This window comes from Dunckerocampus dactyliophorus, chromosome 1 (assembly GCF_027744805.1).
Source record: "Dunckerocampus dactyliophorus isolate RoL2022-P2 chromosome 1, RoL_Ddac_1.1, whole genome shotgun sequence".
Classification (NCBI taxonomy): Eukaryota; Metazoa; Chordata; class Actinopteri; order Syngnathiformes; family Syngnathidae; genus Dunckerocampus; species Dunckerocampus dactyliophorus.
In genome coordinates this window covers 29,702,915-29,721,372 of record NC_072819.1, presented here as the reverse complement: position 1 = coordinate 29,721,372, position 18,458 = coordinate 29,702,915, and the positions used below count along the sequence as shown (strand labels likewise).

The 18,458-nt window shown below is 41.3% G+C and overlaps 2 protein-coding genes across 5 annotated transcripts; one reads left to right on the top strand and one right to left on the bottom strand.

Moving 5' to 3' along the window:
• The first annotated feature begins 51 nt into the window (after positions 1-51).
• Positions 52-6,362, top strand: atxn7l2b (ataxin 7-like 2b). Of its 4 annotated transcripts, XR_008570755.1 has the most exons (10): positions 52-697; positions 1,416-1,487; positions 1,668-1,977; positions 2,090-2,313; positions 3,737-3,816; positions 3,952-4,121; positions 4,354-4,534; positions 4,693-4,814; positions 5,203-5,815; positions 6,043-6,362. XR_008570755.1 is itself a non-coding variant. In XM_054780130.1 (9 exons), exons 2-9 carry the CDS (start codon positions 1,469-1,471, stop codon positions 5,468-5,470), a joined length of 1,374 nt encoding a protein of 457 aa, XP_054636105.1. In that variant the 5' UTR covers positions 52-566; positions 1,416-1,468; the 3' UTR covers positions 5,471-6,362. The 4 variants fall into 4 exon arrangements, 3 of the variants coding, with proteins under 3 accessions (XP_054636105.1, XP_054636116.1, XP_054636091.1); XM_054780130.1 differs by having other exon boundaries at positions 52-566; positions 5,203-6,362; XM_054780141.1 differs by lacking the exon at positions 5,203-5,815.
• amigo1 (adhesion molecule with Ig-like domain 1) lies at positions 2,570-17,705 on the bottom strand. Its single transcript, XM_054780156.1, has 2 exons — positions 17,338-17,705; positions 2,570-13,303 (listed from the first exon to the last, which is right to left on the bottom strand). The coding sequence occupies exon 2, from the start codon at positions 13,215-13,217 to the stop codon at positions 11,679-11,681; it is 1,539 nt and encodes a 512-aa protein (XP_054636131.1). The 5' UTR covers positions 13,218-13,303; positions 17,338-17,705; the 3' UTR covers positions 2,570-11,678.
• Positions 17,706-18,458: the final 753 nt, after the last annotated feature.

Sequence of the window (18,458 nt, the reverse complement as noted above, 5' to 3'; positions counted from 1 at the left end):
GTGTTGCTGTGCATGTTCAAGTACTGTACACGAAATGACCCCTTTTCACAGTCCAGGGATTTACTGTTGTGGCTGGAAAATGTGGTTCATCATGAAAGGAAAAAAACTGCATGGATGATATAAAAGTTTAATTGGTACGGCGGCTTTCTGTAACGACTGTACTGTGAGCATCCTTCCACAACTTTATGAGGAGACCAGATAATGTTAAATATTGCTAAACCGCCACTAGGTGGTATTCTTGTTGCTGCAGTCAGGTGTACCTGTAATAGCCAAGGACTCTCGAGTTAACAATAGACTTAAGTCTGTTCCTCACCATCATGGCGGACTTTTTGCTCCATACCGTACTACACTCTGTTCCATCCATTTGCGAAGACATTAGCTCTAGAGTCCTTTGTTTGAATGCAGACTGCCATAAAGTGGAGAAGGACGTCACATTTGGCGGCCGCATTTGTCGGAGCCCTCGCTCAGCGCGATGACGTTATGCAGCCCAGAAATTGGGACTATTGACACGCTGCAGACCCCGGATTCAGACACAGCCTGCACGAGCATAATGACGTAATAATGATGTGCGTGTCACTTCGCGAACGAGCGACAACAACAATGGCCGACGCGGAAGGTCGAAATCTTAATCTCGACGATTTTGTCGGATCAAATTGGAGTTGTTGGGTAGATAGGGTGAAAATTTTTACAGCTGACGGTGAGTCACATCCCCCTTTCCAAACTCAACTGTCACATTTTGTCACAGTGCCGACTTCCGTTTTTTTTGCGTTAAAGTCACACGAATGGCGGCATTTCAAGCAACCCAAACAAAGACCCGCTGGGTCCTAGTGCAGGATGGCTGTTTGCGCTACAAAACAATCGCTTTGAATTGTTTTTCTGTTGTTAACATACACAAACACAGCATAATTTACGCAGTTGCACATATGAAGAACGCCTTAGCAGTGGACATATACTGTAGGTTGACAGCATGTGTTAGTCTCTCCGCTAATGTCCAAACTCAACACAACAGTTTCTGTGGATTTGCCCATTTTGCTAGCACAACTAAAAGAAATATACTAGTAATACGTAAAATGAAGATTAAAGAAGTTTTCACTTAATAACTATTTTAACTCTATGACTAAATTCTGATGTAATTCTTCGGCTTGATTTTGCATGTATTTAGATGGAGTAGTGCAAGTCTACAACGTCAGGTGCTCCTGTTCAATTTAAAGACAGAAAAACTTTTATTTTGATATGTAGGATTATTACTTTTGTGATTGCTTGGACTCGTGCATGTAGGCAGTAGAGAGGAGACTCTAAGCAATTAAGTCCTACAAACAGTCCAAGTCTACAACCACTTTAATAAACATGTTCAATTAAAATGTCAAACCTGCTTCCAACATTTTAATCCTGCCTATTTCCACTTCCATATGCAGCTGGGCTGTATGCCGAAGATGGCTACAGGTATGGGTGTAGCAGCTATGAGACCATGACCCTGAGCAATGAAGGTAACTAGAAAACCCACCAACATCACATAAGAAGCTGAATTTTATACTGCAGGTCTAAGTGTGCAATTCCAGTTTAGTGACTGATTTTTGCAGTGAAATACATGAGAAAACACTGAAGATGTTCAGAGGGATACATTGTGGTGGACTTTCATTTATACTTATACTTATTTTTTTCTACAGATAAACACATATATGGAGAGTGTCCCTCCCATGATGACTTTTACTTGGTGGTATGCAGTCACTGTAGCCTGGTGGTTAAGCCGCAAGCCTTTGAGAAACACTGTGAGAGGCGACACAATCTCGCTTTGAAGATGTGCGGACACTCATCTGCGCTAACTCCGCAGCAACGACCTCACCCCAGCCACCCCGTCGACCTTTCCGTTTCAAGAGAGAGGCAGAAGGAGAGCAAATGTCTCGAAACGAGTTTAACAACAGCAGGATCACCTGTCCACCATGATAAGCTCATGAAGGCCGGAAAGGAAGCTGTGAGGTAAAGTAAATGGCGCTATTTAAGCGATATCAACAATTGATGTTGGTCTAAATAACTTAAACAAGGGTATTTCGTGAATCTCATTTTGAACTTTTCCACTCACCTTTTGCAGTTTATCTTCAGCAGAGAACCCTCCTCATCCTCAGAACATTGCTTCCACACGTCAAACTAGTGTTCCTCAGTTTCAGCGCATTGTGCCACCCTCTGGCTTTTGCTCTTCCTCATCTACCTCTCCCATAAAGAGACCCCCAATGTCCACAGCTAAGCAGTTGATTAAGTCTTCCACTCATCAACGGGGAATGAGAATTTACAGCCAGATTTGCATAAAACGCGACAGTAAGTTTGTGGTTATCCTTGTCTGCATATTCAAAAAATACATCTGTCTGTATTACAAAATAGGGCAAATACAGTCAGTATAATATACTGTGTGTGTGTGTGTATGTGTTATGCACATGAGAAAACACTGAAAACACAGGTCAGTTCAAACTGAAGCTGTCTTTTTTTTTGGTTCACCTCTGGCTCCAAAAGCTTGCTGGGCCGAGTGGGCAAAACGTCATAATGAGGTGGGCGGGGTTACCTAAAAAAAAAAAAAAAGTCAGTGAATTACCTCCATCTTTATTACATTGGACACCAGAGGAAACTCGCTGTCTCTTGTCCATTTGGACATCCGAAGAAGTGCAGAAGAGATTTGAAATGGCGACAAGAATCCAGCCAATACTGGAACGAGGCGAGATGGCTGCTGCGTGCTTTGTTCGGTCTTTCGAGCAAATAAATAACAAACTTAAGAAATTAAAGAAGCACTACAGAGCCCAAAAGAAAGACATGGGCAGGAGTTCAGTCTCTGTGAATGACTGAACACTATATACAGATTCCAGCCAGGGAATCCTCTAATCATCTTTATTATGGGGGGAGGTGGGTTTTTCATTGTTCTAACACAGAACAATGAACAACTCATATCTTGTCTCCTTTCTTTCTAATGAGCAGTGTGTGCTATGCACTGATGAGGCATCAAGAGCACTGCGTATTTCTCAGTTTTAGAGGAATCTGTGCTTTTTAAAAATTAAATATAGCTGCAAAAAATGTCCAACTGCCAGAAGGGTGATAAAGAAGGTGAGAAATAATGTGGAATTAAAGAGAGAACTTGTAGCGAAGTACGAAGGTAGCGTTTGTTACAGAAGGATTGTAATGTAAAGGCTTCCTAACAGGTTGCAGGTGGAATGGTTTAACGGAGACCCATAACATATAATGAGCCGGGCCAGTGTGTGTAATGATGATTGTACCTGCCGCTGAAGTACACCAAGTTCAAGTGAGCAAGTATACAGCTCTAACCAGCCACTCTTTAAAGCTGAGTTTGCAATGGTGGGGCGGATGGCGCCCCAGTATTTGTTCATTCCTTCATTTAATTTCTCATATATATGTATGTAGTTTTTTTATGCATTTATAACTAGAATTATTCTCTATAAGATGTGTTTTGTGTTAATATTTTTGGGTGATTGGAACAGATCCATTGGGTTTACATATTTCTTTTGGGAAAAATGAATTTGTTTTTTGTCCCTTTCAGTTTATGTCAGACTGTGGCTCAGCTGTTTACTATAAATACTAACAAGTGTGAAGTTCTTCTGCTTTCACATTAAACTGGTCAGACAATAGTGCGTAACAGTGTGTATGTGACAATATTGCAAGAATAGCGGGCTGCTTGTTGGTCTTGGTCAAAAAGGCCAGGACCCAGTCCTAAACAGTCTGTGACGGTTTTTCATAGAGCGAGAGTGTGGCCTGAAGAAACAAAGCAGTGAGGTGGCTCAAGCAAGAGAGAAGCCACCTTGCAAGCTAATATGCAATGTAAGTACAAAAATATAGCCCTGTATACATTGCTTTTGTCACTGAAATGTTTATATTAATAGTGGGGATATTAGTTAATCATAAATTTGTGGTGATTTGAAGGTCTTTTTACCACCTCTTATTCTTTTTGCACAGACTGAGAGCATGTTCCAGCAGCAGAGGTCACAGTTCTCCGAGAAGCAGAGTGCAGCGTGTCGAAACATAGAGCAGCTTCTTGACAAATCTAAAGAGCAGCATTTGGAAGCTTTAAAAGATAAAATAACAATCACACAGAACAGCCTGAGCAGCAATTGTCACATTCTCAGGTACGGCTCATTTTTTAAAGTTGTTGACTGCGATACCTGAGGGCTCAGCAATAAAGCAGTCAGTGTTTGTACTGCTGATGATTTGTGCTCTGTTTGTTTCCGCATCCCTGCAGCTTTATTGAGTTATATTATTTGCTGTCAGAAGATAACCCAAATTATCTTTGCTTTTTATTTTTCTCATACTGAGAAAAGTATCATTTCTAACCTCTTTTGTGTTCTTGTATTCTCCAAGCCGTTCCAGAATTTCATCACAGAGCTTTCCAGAAGAGGAGGCTGACGGCACAGTGAAAGTGGAAGTCCAAACCCCGTATCCCTTCAATCAACACCTGCTGTCCAACGAGGAAAGTGAAGATGATGAGCAAGAGGAGGCCACTGACCTGCCTGCCACGTCTTGGCACCCCAAACCTCTGGGTGTGAGTGGCTAAAAAACACTCCATTTAGTAAAGGGCCAAATGTGGCTTTCTTTTTTTTTTTTTTCAATTAGTAAGAAGCATCAAGGCTTGCATTGAGTCATATTTCAGTTCAAAGTTCTTATAGTCAGGAACATCCATCTATTGCATTGTTTCCATAGCTTTGCAATTTTGGATGCCGCACCCTTGGATGCAACATCTTCACCTTCGACAGACGCCTGCACCACCTGCGGTTTGCCCTCACTGCCATGTTGGAGCGTCATGTTAGGACCCACCTGTGGAAGTGAGTATCACTGCAACAACATTATCTAATGAGCATCGTAAAATAGTGGGCTCCACTCTGATGTGCCTCATTCAGTCACCAGGTGCATTATCCAATTAATAAATCAAAGTAAATTAAACACTTGATTTGGTTAGTGTTTCCACTGAAGGTGTGTAGTTAATGACGTCAGACACATCCACCATACACTATGTCTATTTTCTCAGTGTTGCCAGAAATTTCACACCAGAGTTCTTCAGCTTTAACTGCATGTACAGTATGTGTTAGTGAATCCAGTTCTTCAGTTAAATGCTATTGTTGGGATGAGTTTGAGGTTGGAGTTTGCGTTAATTTTCATGAATCGCGGTGAATAGCAGCCTAACCAGCTTTATGTTGATCCTGTAAATTACAGGAATATACCTCAAGCATCATCAGGACTCAGGTCACATCGCATCACAGGGTCTTCTGTCAAGAATGTGTCTGGGCGTTCCCACACTGTTAACACGCTTAGTCTTGCCTCTACCGCAATGGGACGACTTGAAACCAAATCTCAGAGTACAAATCTACCCTCCAACACCTCTGCAAAACGACCCACCCAACGGTGTAAGCCTATCGGGCCACCCGGCTATGATTTTTTGCAAAATCAGCTGTCATGCAAAAGTGAGGATACATTCTCATGATGCAGCACAGACAAGCGTCAACCCCAAGGACCATGTAATGGTCACCTCACACGTGGAAGAAGGCTATGCCATCTTCTTCCTTTACAGCCGGTAATGGGACACGTGTCAGCATTAGAGAAGCAATCTGAATTATTTTCTACTGGTAAAGCAAGGTCACAACATGTAAAACACAAACTGTCAGGCTCTAACCAAAGGCCTCTTGGGCAAAAGCGAAAAAGTGGCAGTGACTCCCAGCCTCTTAAGTGTCAACGTTTGTCCTCCCTTACGTGCCCCGTCTCCTGGAAGGGAGAGAGCATTGGGAAAGTGCTGTCAAGAAGTCGTGGGGAAATGTCGGCGTCCCGAAGAGTGAGTATACAGCTGCAAGCTTCCATGTGATAGATTTCTTGAATGCCACAAATTAATGTGCACTCACTTGACCCGTCGTTATATACACAAGCACATATTTAACAATTCAGATCAGCACCACATTGTAATAGATATGCTGTTGTCATACTGAGGTGTGTGTTACAGTATGCAACGAAATGTAAACAATTTATAAATACCTCTGCAGTGACCATTTCTTCTTTATTCAGGAGAAAAAGACAACTTGAAGAAGAGGCTTACTGATTCCTGCAGCTGCTGCCTACATTTTCTGTGATGGCCTGATTGTATCTAGGTGTATATATACAGTATATACTATGACGCATGGAATGAGTTTTTCTGACAGCCAATTGTTCTAAAATGTCTATTTGCCTTCATGTAGATTAACATAAAAAACATAAATATTTAAAAGCAATTGAAATTATACATTGAACATTTTATTAAACATTTTATGGCAAAACAGTTCCTAACTCTGGAGGCCTCATTGGCTGAGTTTTGTTGTACCTAATGACACAAGAATGGGATTTGTCCTTTCCAGGTTTCCTAAATTATAGATTTTGTGCGTGTTTTTTACTGAGCAAAAACAAATCATTGCTATGCAATGTACAGTAATGTTATTGTGAAAGAAACGCTACATCATTGTACCACAAGGTGGCGCCCACACCTCCAATTTACTTTTTTTTTTTTTTTTTTTTAAGGTCTTGCACTGGAGATTCCCATATTCCCACAAGGGCAAGCGTTAAAAGATGGAGGCAGCACAGTGTGTCAATATCAGTCGTTTATTTAATCAAGTGATATATGTTTGTGATACCGCTATGCCAAAGGGCCACACCTAATTTGCAGTCAGAGAAGCTCCAAAGCATACCATGCAAAGCCATTCTACATTTGACCAGCAAACTCATCTTTGCAATGGTGGTCAATTACATATATTGTTTGACAGAGACCACACAATTTATCTGTGTGAGAAATTATGTGTCATTATTGCAACTACATTGTAATATCTTAGCAACCAAATACAGTATTCTGGTTCACGGATATAGTCATTTTGGTTTTGCTTTTTTTCCCTTTTTAGATCCATCCCAAATACTTGTAGTAATGTGTGTGCTGTTTTCGTTAGAACTGGCTTGTCGTGGCCAAGCGTTCGTCTTGTTGATCCTTTGACGTCGGCTCTGCCTATCATTGTGAAGCAAGAATTCACCAAGCGTTGGATTTATAACAGTACTATCTAATGAAGATGTGATCCTTAAGGGCCAAATTATATTCTTCATGAGTCATCAGACATTGCCTGACCCAACCAGATCACAGTACTTTGTCTTTGACCTTCTTATGGCTTTAAGTCAAATGCTGGCTAAAAATAACTTTCAGCTACATAATCACTGCCTGTTAGGATGTTCTGGCTTTTTCATAAATGTCACAATATATTTTTTCTGATTTAACAAATGAAAAATTCATCATCTACCTCGCCTGAAGTCAGTTGGGATAGGCTACAGCATATCCCCGTGACCCTGGTGAGGACATGCGGTACAGAAAATGGATAGATAGATGGAAAATGCATCATCTTTCTATAAAAAAAACCCTGAAACACAATCTATTTAAAAATATAGTTATATGTGAAGACTTATGTATGTTTAAACAACAATAGCACAAAAGCAGACCAGGTCAGACAAGGTCAGATTATACAACAGTACATGTACAGTACACTGATAGAACATAGCTGTACAACTATAATACTGAACACAGATAAGAGAATCTTAATACACATACGCGTTTATATGTCGATATGTAGGAAGGCAGATCTATTTTGAACCTCTTGCAATTTCCCATGTTCACCCCAAAGTTTCAGAGCGAGAACACATCCATCCTGAAGGGCAAGTCTGAAAGAGGTTTGCACCCTTCAAAGTGGCTCAGAGTTGATGCCAACTGCTGCATTAGTGCTAAATGTGTCTTCATCTTAATGAAGCTTGTGTTATTTCAGACCCAATGTCGTATATTCCTATGTGAGAGTGGAGTGATTCACACACCACTTCTTTTGACAAGTGTGACTTCCTTTTCGCACCCACATAGAAGATGCTCAGAACATTCCACCCATTTCACCCAAAGCACCTTATAAAGGACTACACTGACTTCACTTCATCATTCATTTTTGCATCCTCCTATTATTCCCAGTGAATTATTTTCTAAACGATGGATTCATTTAATGAGCAAGCATTTAATAAACGCTGTGGCCATTTCACATACTCCGAAAAGGGCATCATATTCATTTCCTGGATGACCAATTGCTTTTTGAGGGCTAGACACATGCACACATCAAGAGCTGAATTGAGCCTCAGACAATGGCTTTTGTGTTGTGACTCACGATAAAAGACACAATGGCATACAACACAGAGGGAAGATGCAACCCATCTAATACCCATTCAGCTGACTCTTGTTGTTTTATCACTCTCATATGGCACATTTGAATTACATCTTATTCCTATTCATGCCGAGATTGTCTTGTTTTCCAGCAAAGGTGATGTACCTATACCCCCCTCCTTCATCACTGCTAATCAATATCCAACATTTATGAATTGCCTGTTACTGCATTTTTTTACTCCAGTATCTATTAATTAATAATTCTCAATGTCTTTACTTATTCTAACTTATTTTATTTTGTATTTACCATTAATTATATTTATTTTATTTAGTCGTGCGGGGCCGCACGGTAGCATAATGGTAAGCATGTAGCCACACAGTTTGGAGATCGGAAGGATCTGGGTTTGAATCTGTTTACATGTTCTCCCCGTGCATGGGTTTTCTCCGGTTTCCTCCCACATTCCAAAAACATGCATGTTAGGAGACTCTAAATTGTCCATAGGTATGAATGTGAGTGTGAATGCTTATTTGTCTATATGTGCCCTGCGATTGGCTGGCGACCAGTCCAGGGTGTACCCCGCCTCTCGCCCAAAGTCCGCTGGGATAGTCTCCAGCAGACCAGCAGACCCTGGTGAGGATAAGCAGCATAATAGATGTATGTAATTGTCATTATGTAAAGACATAGTGAGTGTGAATTAATTAATGTAATTTAAGCATGTCCAAAACAAGTAAACCATACCATCCCATAGACAAAAGTCACAGACTTGAACACTGAATGAAATTACAAAATATTCCGTTATAGCCGTTAAATTGTCTGAAAGATTTTTCAGACAGCAACTAATACCATCAAATGATGTTACATATGTCGCTAGTGCACATTTCCAGCGAATGCTGCAGGCTTAAGGCCATGTATTGACAATGTTCAATGTACAATGTTCCAATGTTGAATTTCCTGCCGATCACAGGCTAAAATTGATCCAATGTCTGAATTTATGTTATGTTTGGATCAGATGTTATTTTGTGACTGATTAGGGTTTTATTTCCTGGAATGGGGAGACAAACTCACACCAGTGACCACACCAACAGTTAGAAGGCTGCACTTTTCTGTATACATCCTTGTATCAACATGGAAGTGTAGATTCCCAGTCATCCAGGTCATGTTGAATTAAAGACAACTGAACTTTTTGTAGTTGACTTGTAAACTTGTTTACTTGTAGTTTACGATATGTAATATCAAGATTCTTCCCGGCAAAGAATATTTATTTGCAGTAGGTTATTTATGTTTTTGTCACATAAGTTTTCAGAAGTTTATATAGAGTATATGAGGGAATTATTCTGACGCATGCATGTGAAATGACTTGTTTCTATTTGTTTGGGGTTTTTTTTACTACAGGTAAATGCAGTAGGGGCTGCACGGTGACCTAGTTGTTAGCATGTTTACCTCATGGCTGGGAGATCAAGGGTTCCAATCTCCATCTGGGTATCTCTGTGTGGAGTTTGCATGTTTTGTGCGTGCATTCCAAAAATCTGCATGTAAGGTTAATTGGAGACTGTGAATGATTGTTTGTTTATACCCCTGATCAAAATTTTAACACCACTTGAAAATTTGCAAGGATTTACATTTTGCACTTTATTACAAATAACAAATTAAACTGAAATAGGCTGTTCACCAGCTGATCATAAGTTTGACTACAGCCTTCAAAAGCCAAAATCTTGGCAAAAATGTGCATTCAATATCATTTTCTGTCAAGTTTTCACAATGTCATGATCTCTGGATGGCAAAGGCAAAAATACTCTCTCTTTGAACGCGGTTGGATTGTTGAGCTGCATCAGTAAGGCCCTCTCACAGCACGGCATTGCTGCTGAATTTGGATGCAATAAGACAGTCATCCAACTTCTTAAAAGATCCTGAGGGTTATAGTCAATTGGTAGACCCCCAAAAAATTCCAATCTGACTGGCTGTCAAGACATGGTCCAAATTAATGTTGTTACTGGTGCCGAATGCAGTCCGATAACCATCAGGCAGCATCTGCGAAAGAAGGCTTTTAATACCAAAAAATGTCTTCAAAGGCCTTGCACAGTGGAGGGGGTGCCATCATGATCTGGGGTGCTTTTTCCTTCAGTGGAGTTTCAGGTTGTGCAGAGGCCTCAAAGGGCAGCTGGCTATGTGGAGCTATTGCATCCGTCATGACTGAAGGCCCTTGTCTGTGTGGTAATGACAGGGTTTTTCAACAGGGCAATGCTGGAGTTTACAATGCCTGACTGAAAAAGGACTTCTTCCAGAGGAATAACGTCACTCTTTTGAATCATCCTGTGTGTTTCCCTTATCTACAGTAAATCCAACTGAGATTTTTTGGGGACGTCTGCAGGGAGTTTACAAAAATGGACATCAGTTCAGTTACAGTGAATGCCCTCCGTGAAGCCATCTTCACCACCTGGAGCAAAATTCCCACGAGCCAGGAAACACTGGCAACAAGCCAAAGCTGAAATAAATTTTTGAGGTGATTAACAAGAATGGTGCAGCTACTCATGACTGAGACCTTTTTTGAAAATTTCATTTCTATTTTGGGGGGGAGTTGGGTTTTCAGATTTTCTTGAGCTGAAGCTTTTGAAAAGCTCGTGAACACCCTATTTCAGTTTGATGGTTGTTTGCAATAAACTGCTTACTCAACATGTTTTTTTTGTCTCACTCCCATTTTTCTTCATTTTGAAGCTCTACTTAGAACCTCCTAAAGATCCAACAGTGCAAAATGTAAATTCTTGCAATTTTTCAATTGGTCCTAAAATTTGGATCAGGAGTCTATGGTCCATGCCATTGGCTGGTCCTGGGGGTACCCTGCCTCTCGCCCGAAGTCAGCTGTGAGAGGCTCTAGCTCACCCCTGACCCTAATGTGGACAAGCCTTGCAGTAAATGAATGGAAGTAAAAGCAGTAGGATGACTAAATGTTCCTCAACACAGCAATGGAAAATATACCTCAGCGCATACGACTATAAAAGGAACAGTTTGATGAGGTGCATCTGAGCGCCTGCTATCAGTCTATGCTACGTTTTACTCTATAAAATGTCTGGTGGAGCTATCTTTATTTAATGCAGCATCCTGCTTCCCCTACAGATGACTCAAGGTTGATGACAGATGTATTCATATTGCGCTGATGCCCATCTGTCCCCTATGCTACTATAGGCTAGAAACAATCTATTCTAGTCTTTGTAATGATTCTATGTGCTATTTTTTTCTCAAATAGAATTCCTGTCCCACCTTAGTGCGAAATGAGCTATCATATGGTGAGTGCTTAAGACGTCAATAGTTTCCATTCTTCTTGCACACTGCCCTTCCTTCACAGTAAATGAATTAAATTAAGTGCTACACATTAGAATGCTGGAAAAGTCCTGCTAATGGTTGACAACAAGACCGTTCACGTCCATAAAGTCTCTTATCTAAAATTGTCTTCTCCCATGTTCCTTTAAGCAAGGCTGCTAGTATAAGTCACCTCTCACCTCAGACCATCATAGGAGTGTCTGAGAAGACCGAGCTGATGGACTCTGCTACAGACTTCTTTCTCTTTCCCTTCATAAGTGAACTGGCCTCTACGTCTATGTCATCATCGTCCTCATTCGCGTTAGGGTTCAGCTTGCCATTCTGGCGCTGTGCCTCCTTGGAGTCTATGAATGCCACATGCCTGTTGAGCTCTGCCTTGAACGCCGGCTCCCCATGGGTCGGTGTCACGCTCAACATGGATGAGTGGATGCTGTCCTCCGCCCTATTTTTACCCTTATTGGGGCAGCAGAAGCAGCGACACGGTGTAAGGTAGAGATAAACAAGTACCAGAACCACACTGGCCAGGCAGCCCACTAAGGTGGTGTATGCCGTGTTCAGGGTATCTCCACTGCCATGCATGGTGAAGTTGTGGACCTTCAGTACCACATAGATGGTCTCATTGAAGGTCTCGCTGGTGGCAAAGCAGGTGTAGGTTCCAGAGTCATCAGATCTCACTGGATTAACTTGAAGACTGCCATCTGGCAAGACTTTAGCACTCTGGTTGCCTCCTGGTATCACTGCCACATTACCAGGAAGTGTCCAAGTTTTTAACATGTTCCTGTGTTTCGTGTCGCAGCCGAGGAGCAGCGATTGCTCCAGAAAAGCCTCTTGTTCTGCCTCCTTGAAAGTGCTGCAGTTCATGGTGTCACTGCTCAGATCGAAAACATCCACTTGAGTTTTTTGCGGGCCTGGCAGAACACATGTGAAGTCATCTTTGAAGTCCACGGCTGAGTTGAGCTTTCGGATGTTCCAGTGCGTGAGAAGTGTGTAGAGGTCACAGTGACACAGCAGGGGGTTGTTGTGGAAATACAGGCCATTTTTAATCCAGGCAGGCAGGACTTGAAGCTCATCAATAGGTAATGTTTTAATCTTGTTGGATGACACATCCAGCAAGCTAAGTTTCTCCAGATGGGACTTTTCCTTGACAAGCTCCAAAGGGAATCGGGAGATTTGGTTCTGGCTCAAGTAGAGCTTCTGGAGATTGACCATGGTGATAAAAGCTGAGCGGTCAATCTGGTAAATTTTGTTATTGTACAACAAGAGAACCTCCAGGTTGACCAGAGGCTCAAAGACAAACTCATCCAGTAGTTGCAAGCTGTTGGAGGACAGGTCCAGGTAGCGCAGGTACTTCACATAGTTGAAGGCCTCTGAAGACAGGAAGTGAAGGCTGTTGTGACTCAGAAGCAGGTTGCGGAGTTTTGGGAGCTTCACAGGAGTCCACTCTGACCTCAAGCTTGTGATCTCATTGTAGCTAAGATCCAGAACGGCTGTGTAGAGTGGCAGCCCTGTCGGAATGTTGGTCAGATTCATCTTGGAGCAGCTCATTATGTTGGAGGCGCAGATACAAGTCTTGTGACAGTTTAGCGCCGACCCCGCTGCCCCTGGAGGCCAGAGGAGACCTAAGCACACGGTGAGGGAGAGGGCCCATTCCCAACACTCACTCCAGGGAGGTGATGTTTTCAACAGCCTGCCACCTGCTCTGCTGGACGGCTGCAACATGCTGGCGGTCGATCTATATCCCAGAGAGCTGTACTGTGATCTCAATCCAAGAAGGTGAAGAAGTCCAGGGCATTGCTTAGTGGGGACTGAAAGTGTAGAGAGCATGGTTATTAATAAAGCTCTGTGGATATACACTACCAGTCAAAAGTTTGACATACTTTCTCATTCAATAGCATGAGGAAGTGTGTACAAGCTTGTGACTGGTAGTGTAACTGGCATTGCATATAAATTTACTGTACATGGAGAACGTTCGCACACACACTTCAACATTTGAACTCACGATGTATATAGTACGGTGGGAGCGCACCATCTACTGACATAAATATGGACAAAAGTTGAGGTTGGGGCTCTTAAGTTTTTCCACAGCTACCTCATCTAAGCATGACTTTATGGAGCTTGGAACAGAAAAGGCCCTTCCTCAAATTGTTGCCATAAAGTTGGAATATACCGTTGTCCAAAATGTATTCGTAAGTAAGGCGAAGAAGTAAGATTCAGGGGGAACTAGGGGGTCCGGACCAAACATTAATTAATTATAGGGATGTCCTGATCCACATTTTTTGGCTTCCGATACGATTTGATATTTTTTTTATAATCTTGCCAATCCGATACTGATCGTTGTTTTTTCAATAATAATAAGCTTTTGTTACAAACATGAATTTGTGGGATTGAATATGGTAATGAAAATAGCTCTTCAAAGTATTGAAGAAGATTGAATCCAATAAAAGTCCATCCAATTAAAGATAAAAATTGAAAAAATGGGCATGCAAAATACTTTTAGAGTAGGGCTAATCATTTGACATGGTTATAGATAAATTTGTGGTATGATTTAGAATATGACTTTTGTTTTAATAAACTGTCTTAGGGCCCTCTGAAATCCGTTTCTGAATTCAGTTTTTTACCAGCATAGAGTGTGTACTATTCGTGAATAAAATGAAAAAATCCTTACATTTATTGATGCAATAGATCATTGGCCCATTTTGTCTAGTAATTGAGAAATGGATGTAGCTTAGCTAACTTTTCTAATGGGATGTCAGCTTCAGCACATATTGCTACAAAATCTTCAACTAACTGTAATGCCCGTGCTTGTGATTAAGGAAGATGTAGTCACAGATGTCATTCAATTACCCTAAGATATTTCAAGGACACCCTTATTTTTTTTTTTTTTTACACAATTAGACAAACGTGACAAAGAGCGCTCTTATTTTGAAGGCCATAATGTGTTGTGTGTGTTGAGAATGGCAATTGACGGTTTATATGCGCTGGGTACAAGAATAAACGTGCCTCTCGTCTTTTTTCACTCAGAACCTGCACGTCGTCAGTGGGCATTGTAAAATGCTCCTTACATTAAAGCAGTAAAACCCAACACGGCGAAGTCACGCACATACAACTGCACTAGCTAAACTAAAGGAACCCCGCTAGCTTCCATTCATGCACCATAACAGAAGAGTTTCCAAGGTTTTTCGCCGCCGTTTCGACATTTTTAGTAGTGTTTGTGCGGTCCCTAATAAGCAACCAGTGGTCAGAGCGGCACTTACCGTGCGAGCTCCCTACACCATGACGCAGCAGTCCGGGCACAGTGAGAGAGAACTACCGCTATAGCTATAGAACCGAATACCCAACGTCCAATGTGAAATTAATTTCATCACGGTACACCGCGGACATGTCTGCATGGTGGTGTTGTGTTTTTTTCTTCTTGCAGGTGGCGCAAGTTGAGTGGCAATCAGCTTTGAGCCGCATTACAGCACCTACCATGTTTGAGTTTGGCTCAGAGTTACGAATGTGATACGGCAACCGGATCGGCCCGATCTCGGGGCGGAAGCCGATATTATCCGATCTTCACAAATATAGCGGATCGGCAGCCGATTTCCCATCCCGAAGATCAGATCAGGACATCCCTAATTAATTATTTAATTAATTAAGACTAGGGCTGTCAAATGATTAAACATTTTAATCAGATTAATCACAGTTTTCAAATTAATTAATCACTGTAATCGCCATTTGCAACTATGCCTGAAGTATATCCGTTTTTACTTTTATTGAAAGAAAGATAAAAGACAGGACATTTAAAGTCAGAGAGGCCAGATGATTTGGACATGTCCAGAGGAGAGATAGGGAATATATAGGTAGAAGGATGCTGAGTTTTGAACTGCCAGGCAGGAGGCCTAGAGGAAGACCAAAGAGGAGGTTTATGGATGTAGTGAAAGAGGACATGAAGGTAGTTGGTGTGAGAGAAGAGGATGCAGAAGACAGGGTTAGATGGAGGCAATTGATTCGCTGTGGCGACCCCTGAAGGGAAAAGCCGAAAGGAAAAGAAGAAGAAGATAAAAGACAGGACATGATTATAATATATTTATATGTATTAATCGCTCCAAATTACAGTAACTGAAAATTAAAATAAAGCTAAAAGATAGCACACATGTCTGAAAATCTATTTACCAAACACTAGTTTCTTTAATAATAGCAGAACATTTGAATTACACTTCAACCGTGTTATTATGAGCAATGTGTTTTTTTGTGTGTGTATTTTGGGATTTGCGAGCATACTTTAGTGCAACAAATTGTGCTTTTGCAAAGTGAGTGATAAGAATATCCACTTATTGTTTTTCTTTCTTTCTGTTTATTTAGACCACATATATACGCATAATAAAGACATTGTGATGTTCGGAGTGTCCATGAATGCATCTCGCGGTAATCGAGTGACAATGAGGAAGTGTCATTCCCGGGTAGAGACGGGTTTGTTTGGAGTTGGAGATACATACTATACATGGTGTTGGAATTGCACTGCTGTTGGTGTGTTCAGGTCAGAATAAAGTTATAAAAGAGCGCCAGACTGTGTGACTCTGTGGGGAGCTACACTGTGCCGTCGTCTGTCGTCATAACAGAGAGCCGTGGCTTGCCGTGGCTTGATATGTATGCATTAATCACACAAAATAATTTAACGGAATTAATGAAATAAATTAGTTACTGCCGTTAACGCGCTATTTTTGACAGCCATAAAGACATAATTCCTATGACGTTTAGCTACAAAGTGTACAGTTAGGTCAGAAATCTGAAGTTTTTAGACAAGATTTTTAAATGCCATGTCACTGCCTCTATCATATTTAAAACGTGATGTGGTATGCTTTGGATCGTGACCACCAGAACCAGAAGTACGGTTAAGATGTGGTTACCATGTCTGCCTCACAGCCAGGTGGTCTGGGTTCAAATCCACCTTGAACCTCTAAGAGTTAGCATGTTTCCTCCTTGCTTGTGTGGATTTTGTCCATTTACTCCATCTAACTTCCATAGTCCAAAAACATGAATGTTAGGTTAATTGGAGACTCTAAATTGTCCATAACATTTAATGTGAATGCGAATGGTTGTTTGACTGTCCTGTGATTGACTGGTGACCAGCGCAGGGTGTACCACACCTCTGACCCAAAATTTAACTGGGATATGCTCTAGCTTACCAGTGACCCTCAACAGGATAAACGCTAGAAAAGAACCGACTGAATGAAAATAGGGGGTGTCTCAACACTTTCCACAACGTGAATGTGTTCTCTTACAGCTGATGTACCAAACACACATTGGCTTGGAGGGTGTCAGACGACACCTGTGCATCAATGCAAGAAAACGAGAGGTTAAATCATCTGAGGTAAGCGAGGATAAAATGTTAACCAGTTATTGTAACTATGAAAAGAAAATAGAGTCCTGTTAAATAATAAGTAAAAGAGCAGTGTGTTTATTGTCTGGTGTTTCCTCATTTGTTTTGCAAGCAAAAGTTTGAATGTGAAGTGATGAAACAGTTCTCATTTGACTTTGACGCAAAATGAAAGCGTCAACATTTGCTCCCATCCATGACGTCCATCATAACCCATTGACAACATGCAGCATTACAGCCTATCTGTCTCTGTCCTATAGCCTGCACAAAATCATGTGCATCCTTAGAAGACATGAATTAATTATCTTTCTCTAGCCGTATTTATACTCTCCATATCTGAGAATCACAATACATTGATATTGAAAATAAACACGTAATATACACATTTCCTAATACCAGATGTGTCCGACCGTGCGGCGTTGTGGAAGAAAACAAACGAGCACATTCGTGGGAAAACATGAGCTAAAAGATGACACTTACCTTCAGCCGAGATGCAGCATATGCAGCCTTCCACTGTTCACAATGCTGCAGCATGCAGTTGTTTCCTCTCTCTCTCTCTGTCTGATGATGATGGGGATGACGAGGAGGATACAGGATGCAAATGGGAAATATCGGCGCCACAATAGCTCCGATGCAAAATTACACAAGAAAGTCTCCATAAGGCGACGATGTATTGTAATCAGCCGTTTTAAACGGACTTTGCATGAATGATAACATTTTCCAGCCTCCTGTAGTTTCTTGAGCAGCAGCGGACGCAAATGTGCGCCGCTGACGAGCCTTCCCCCGGCCGCTGCAGTGCTTGCGCCAAAGGAAATGCGCTCAGAGCCACAAGGCACTGTTGGTACCGCCAGTGGCGGCACAGAGAATGCGCACTCGAGACGACGTAGTGTAAGCCAGACAGGGACGTATTTCATTCAAAACTGACACAGGTATAAATTAAAATTTCGTTATAAATAGCAGAGACCATAAAAATAATTGGTGAGTCATTGAACAGTTTTACAACTTTAGTAAACATTAGTTGTTGCTGTTTTTGTCCTTGTCACGTCACAGCCACTTGTTGCTAGGCAGAGTTCACAAGGTTCAACCGTAACTAATGACGTGGTCCAATGAAAAAATGTCCCGTGCTAGCCACGCCCACCGGCTGTTGGAATTGCTAACATGGGCGACATCACAAATTAAGGAATTTAGGCTGAATCCCAATTCTACCCCTTCCCCCACCTCTTAAAACCTAGGACCAAGGTGAAGAAGCCACTAAGAAAAGGGACACCACTTGATTCTCATTACATCATCACCTTTCCCCGCTTGCTGGCTGTGACATAGCCAGATAAGATAATGAAATGATTCATAATAAAGGTTTACTACCATAAACTAAGGTATATACATGTGTACATCATTTCATGTTATATAGCCTACCTCAGAATACTTTTTTTTTTTAAAAATACAAGGCACACGTTTTTACAAACTGTGACATTTATTGAAAAACAGTAAACAAATCTAATAACAGCTTACAACCAGCATTGTAACTACATTTAAAAAAATAGAAAATGTATGAAATATACATATGAAATATAAATAACAATATAACAAACTTCATCAGCTAA

Excerpts from the sequence above, each read along its gene's own strand:
- atxn7l2b (XM_054780116.1), top strand. The coding sequence starts at position 562 with ATGATGTGCGTGTCACTTCGCGAACGAGCGACAACAACAATGGCCGAC. Across the intron at positions 1,488-1,667 it reads CATGACCCTGAGCAATGAAG|ATAAACACATATATGGAGAG; the intron begins GTAACTAGAAAA and ends TTTTTTCTACAG. Across the intron at positions 4,122-4,353 it reads AGCAATTGTCACATTCTCAG|CCGTTCCAGAATTTCATCAC; the intron begins GTACGGCTCATT and ends GTATTCTCCAAG.
- amigo1 (XM_054780156.1), bottom strand. The coding sequence starts at position 13,217 with ATGTTGCAGCCGTCCAGCAGAGCAGGTGGCAGGCTGTTGAAAACATCA.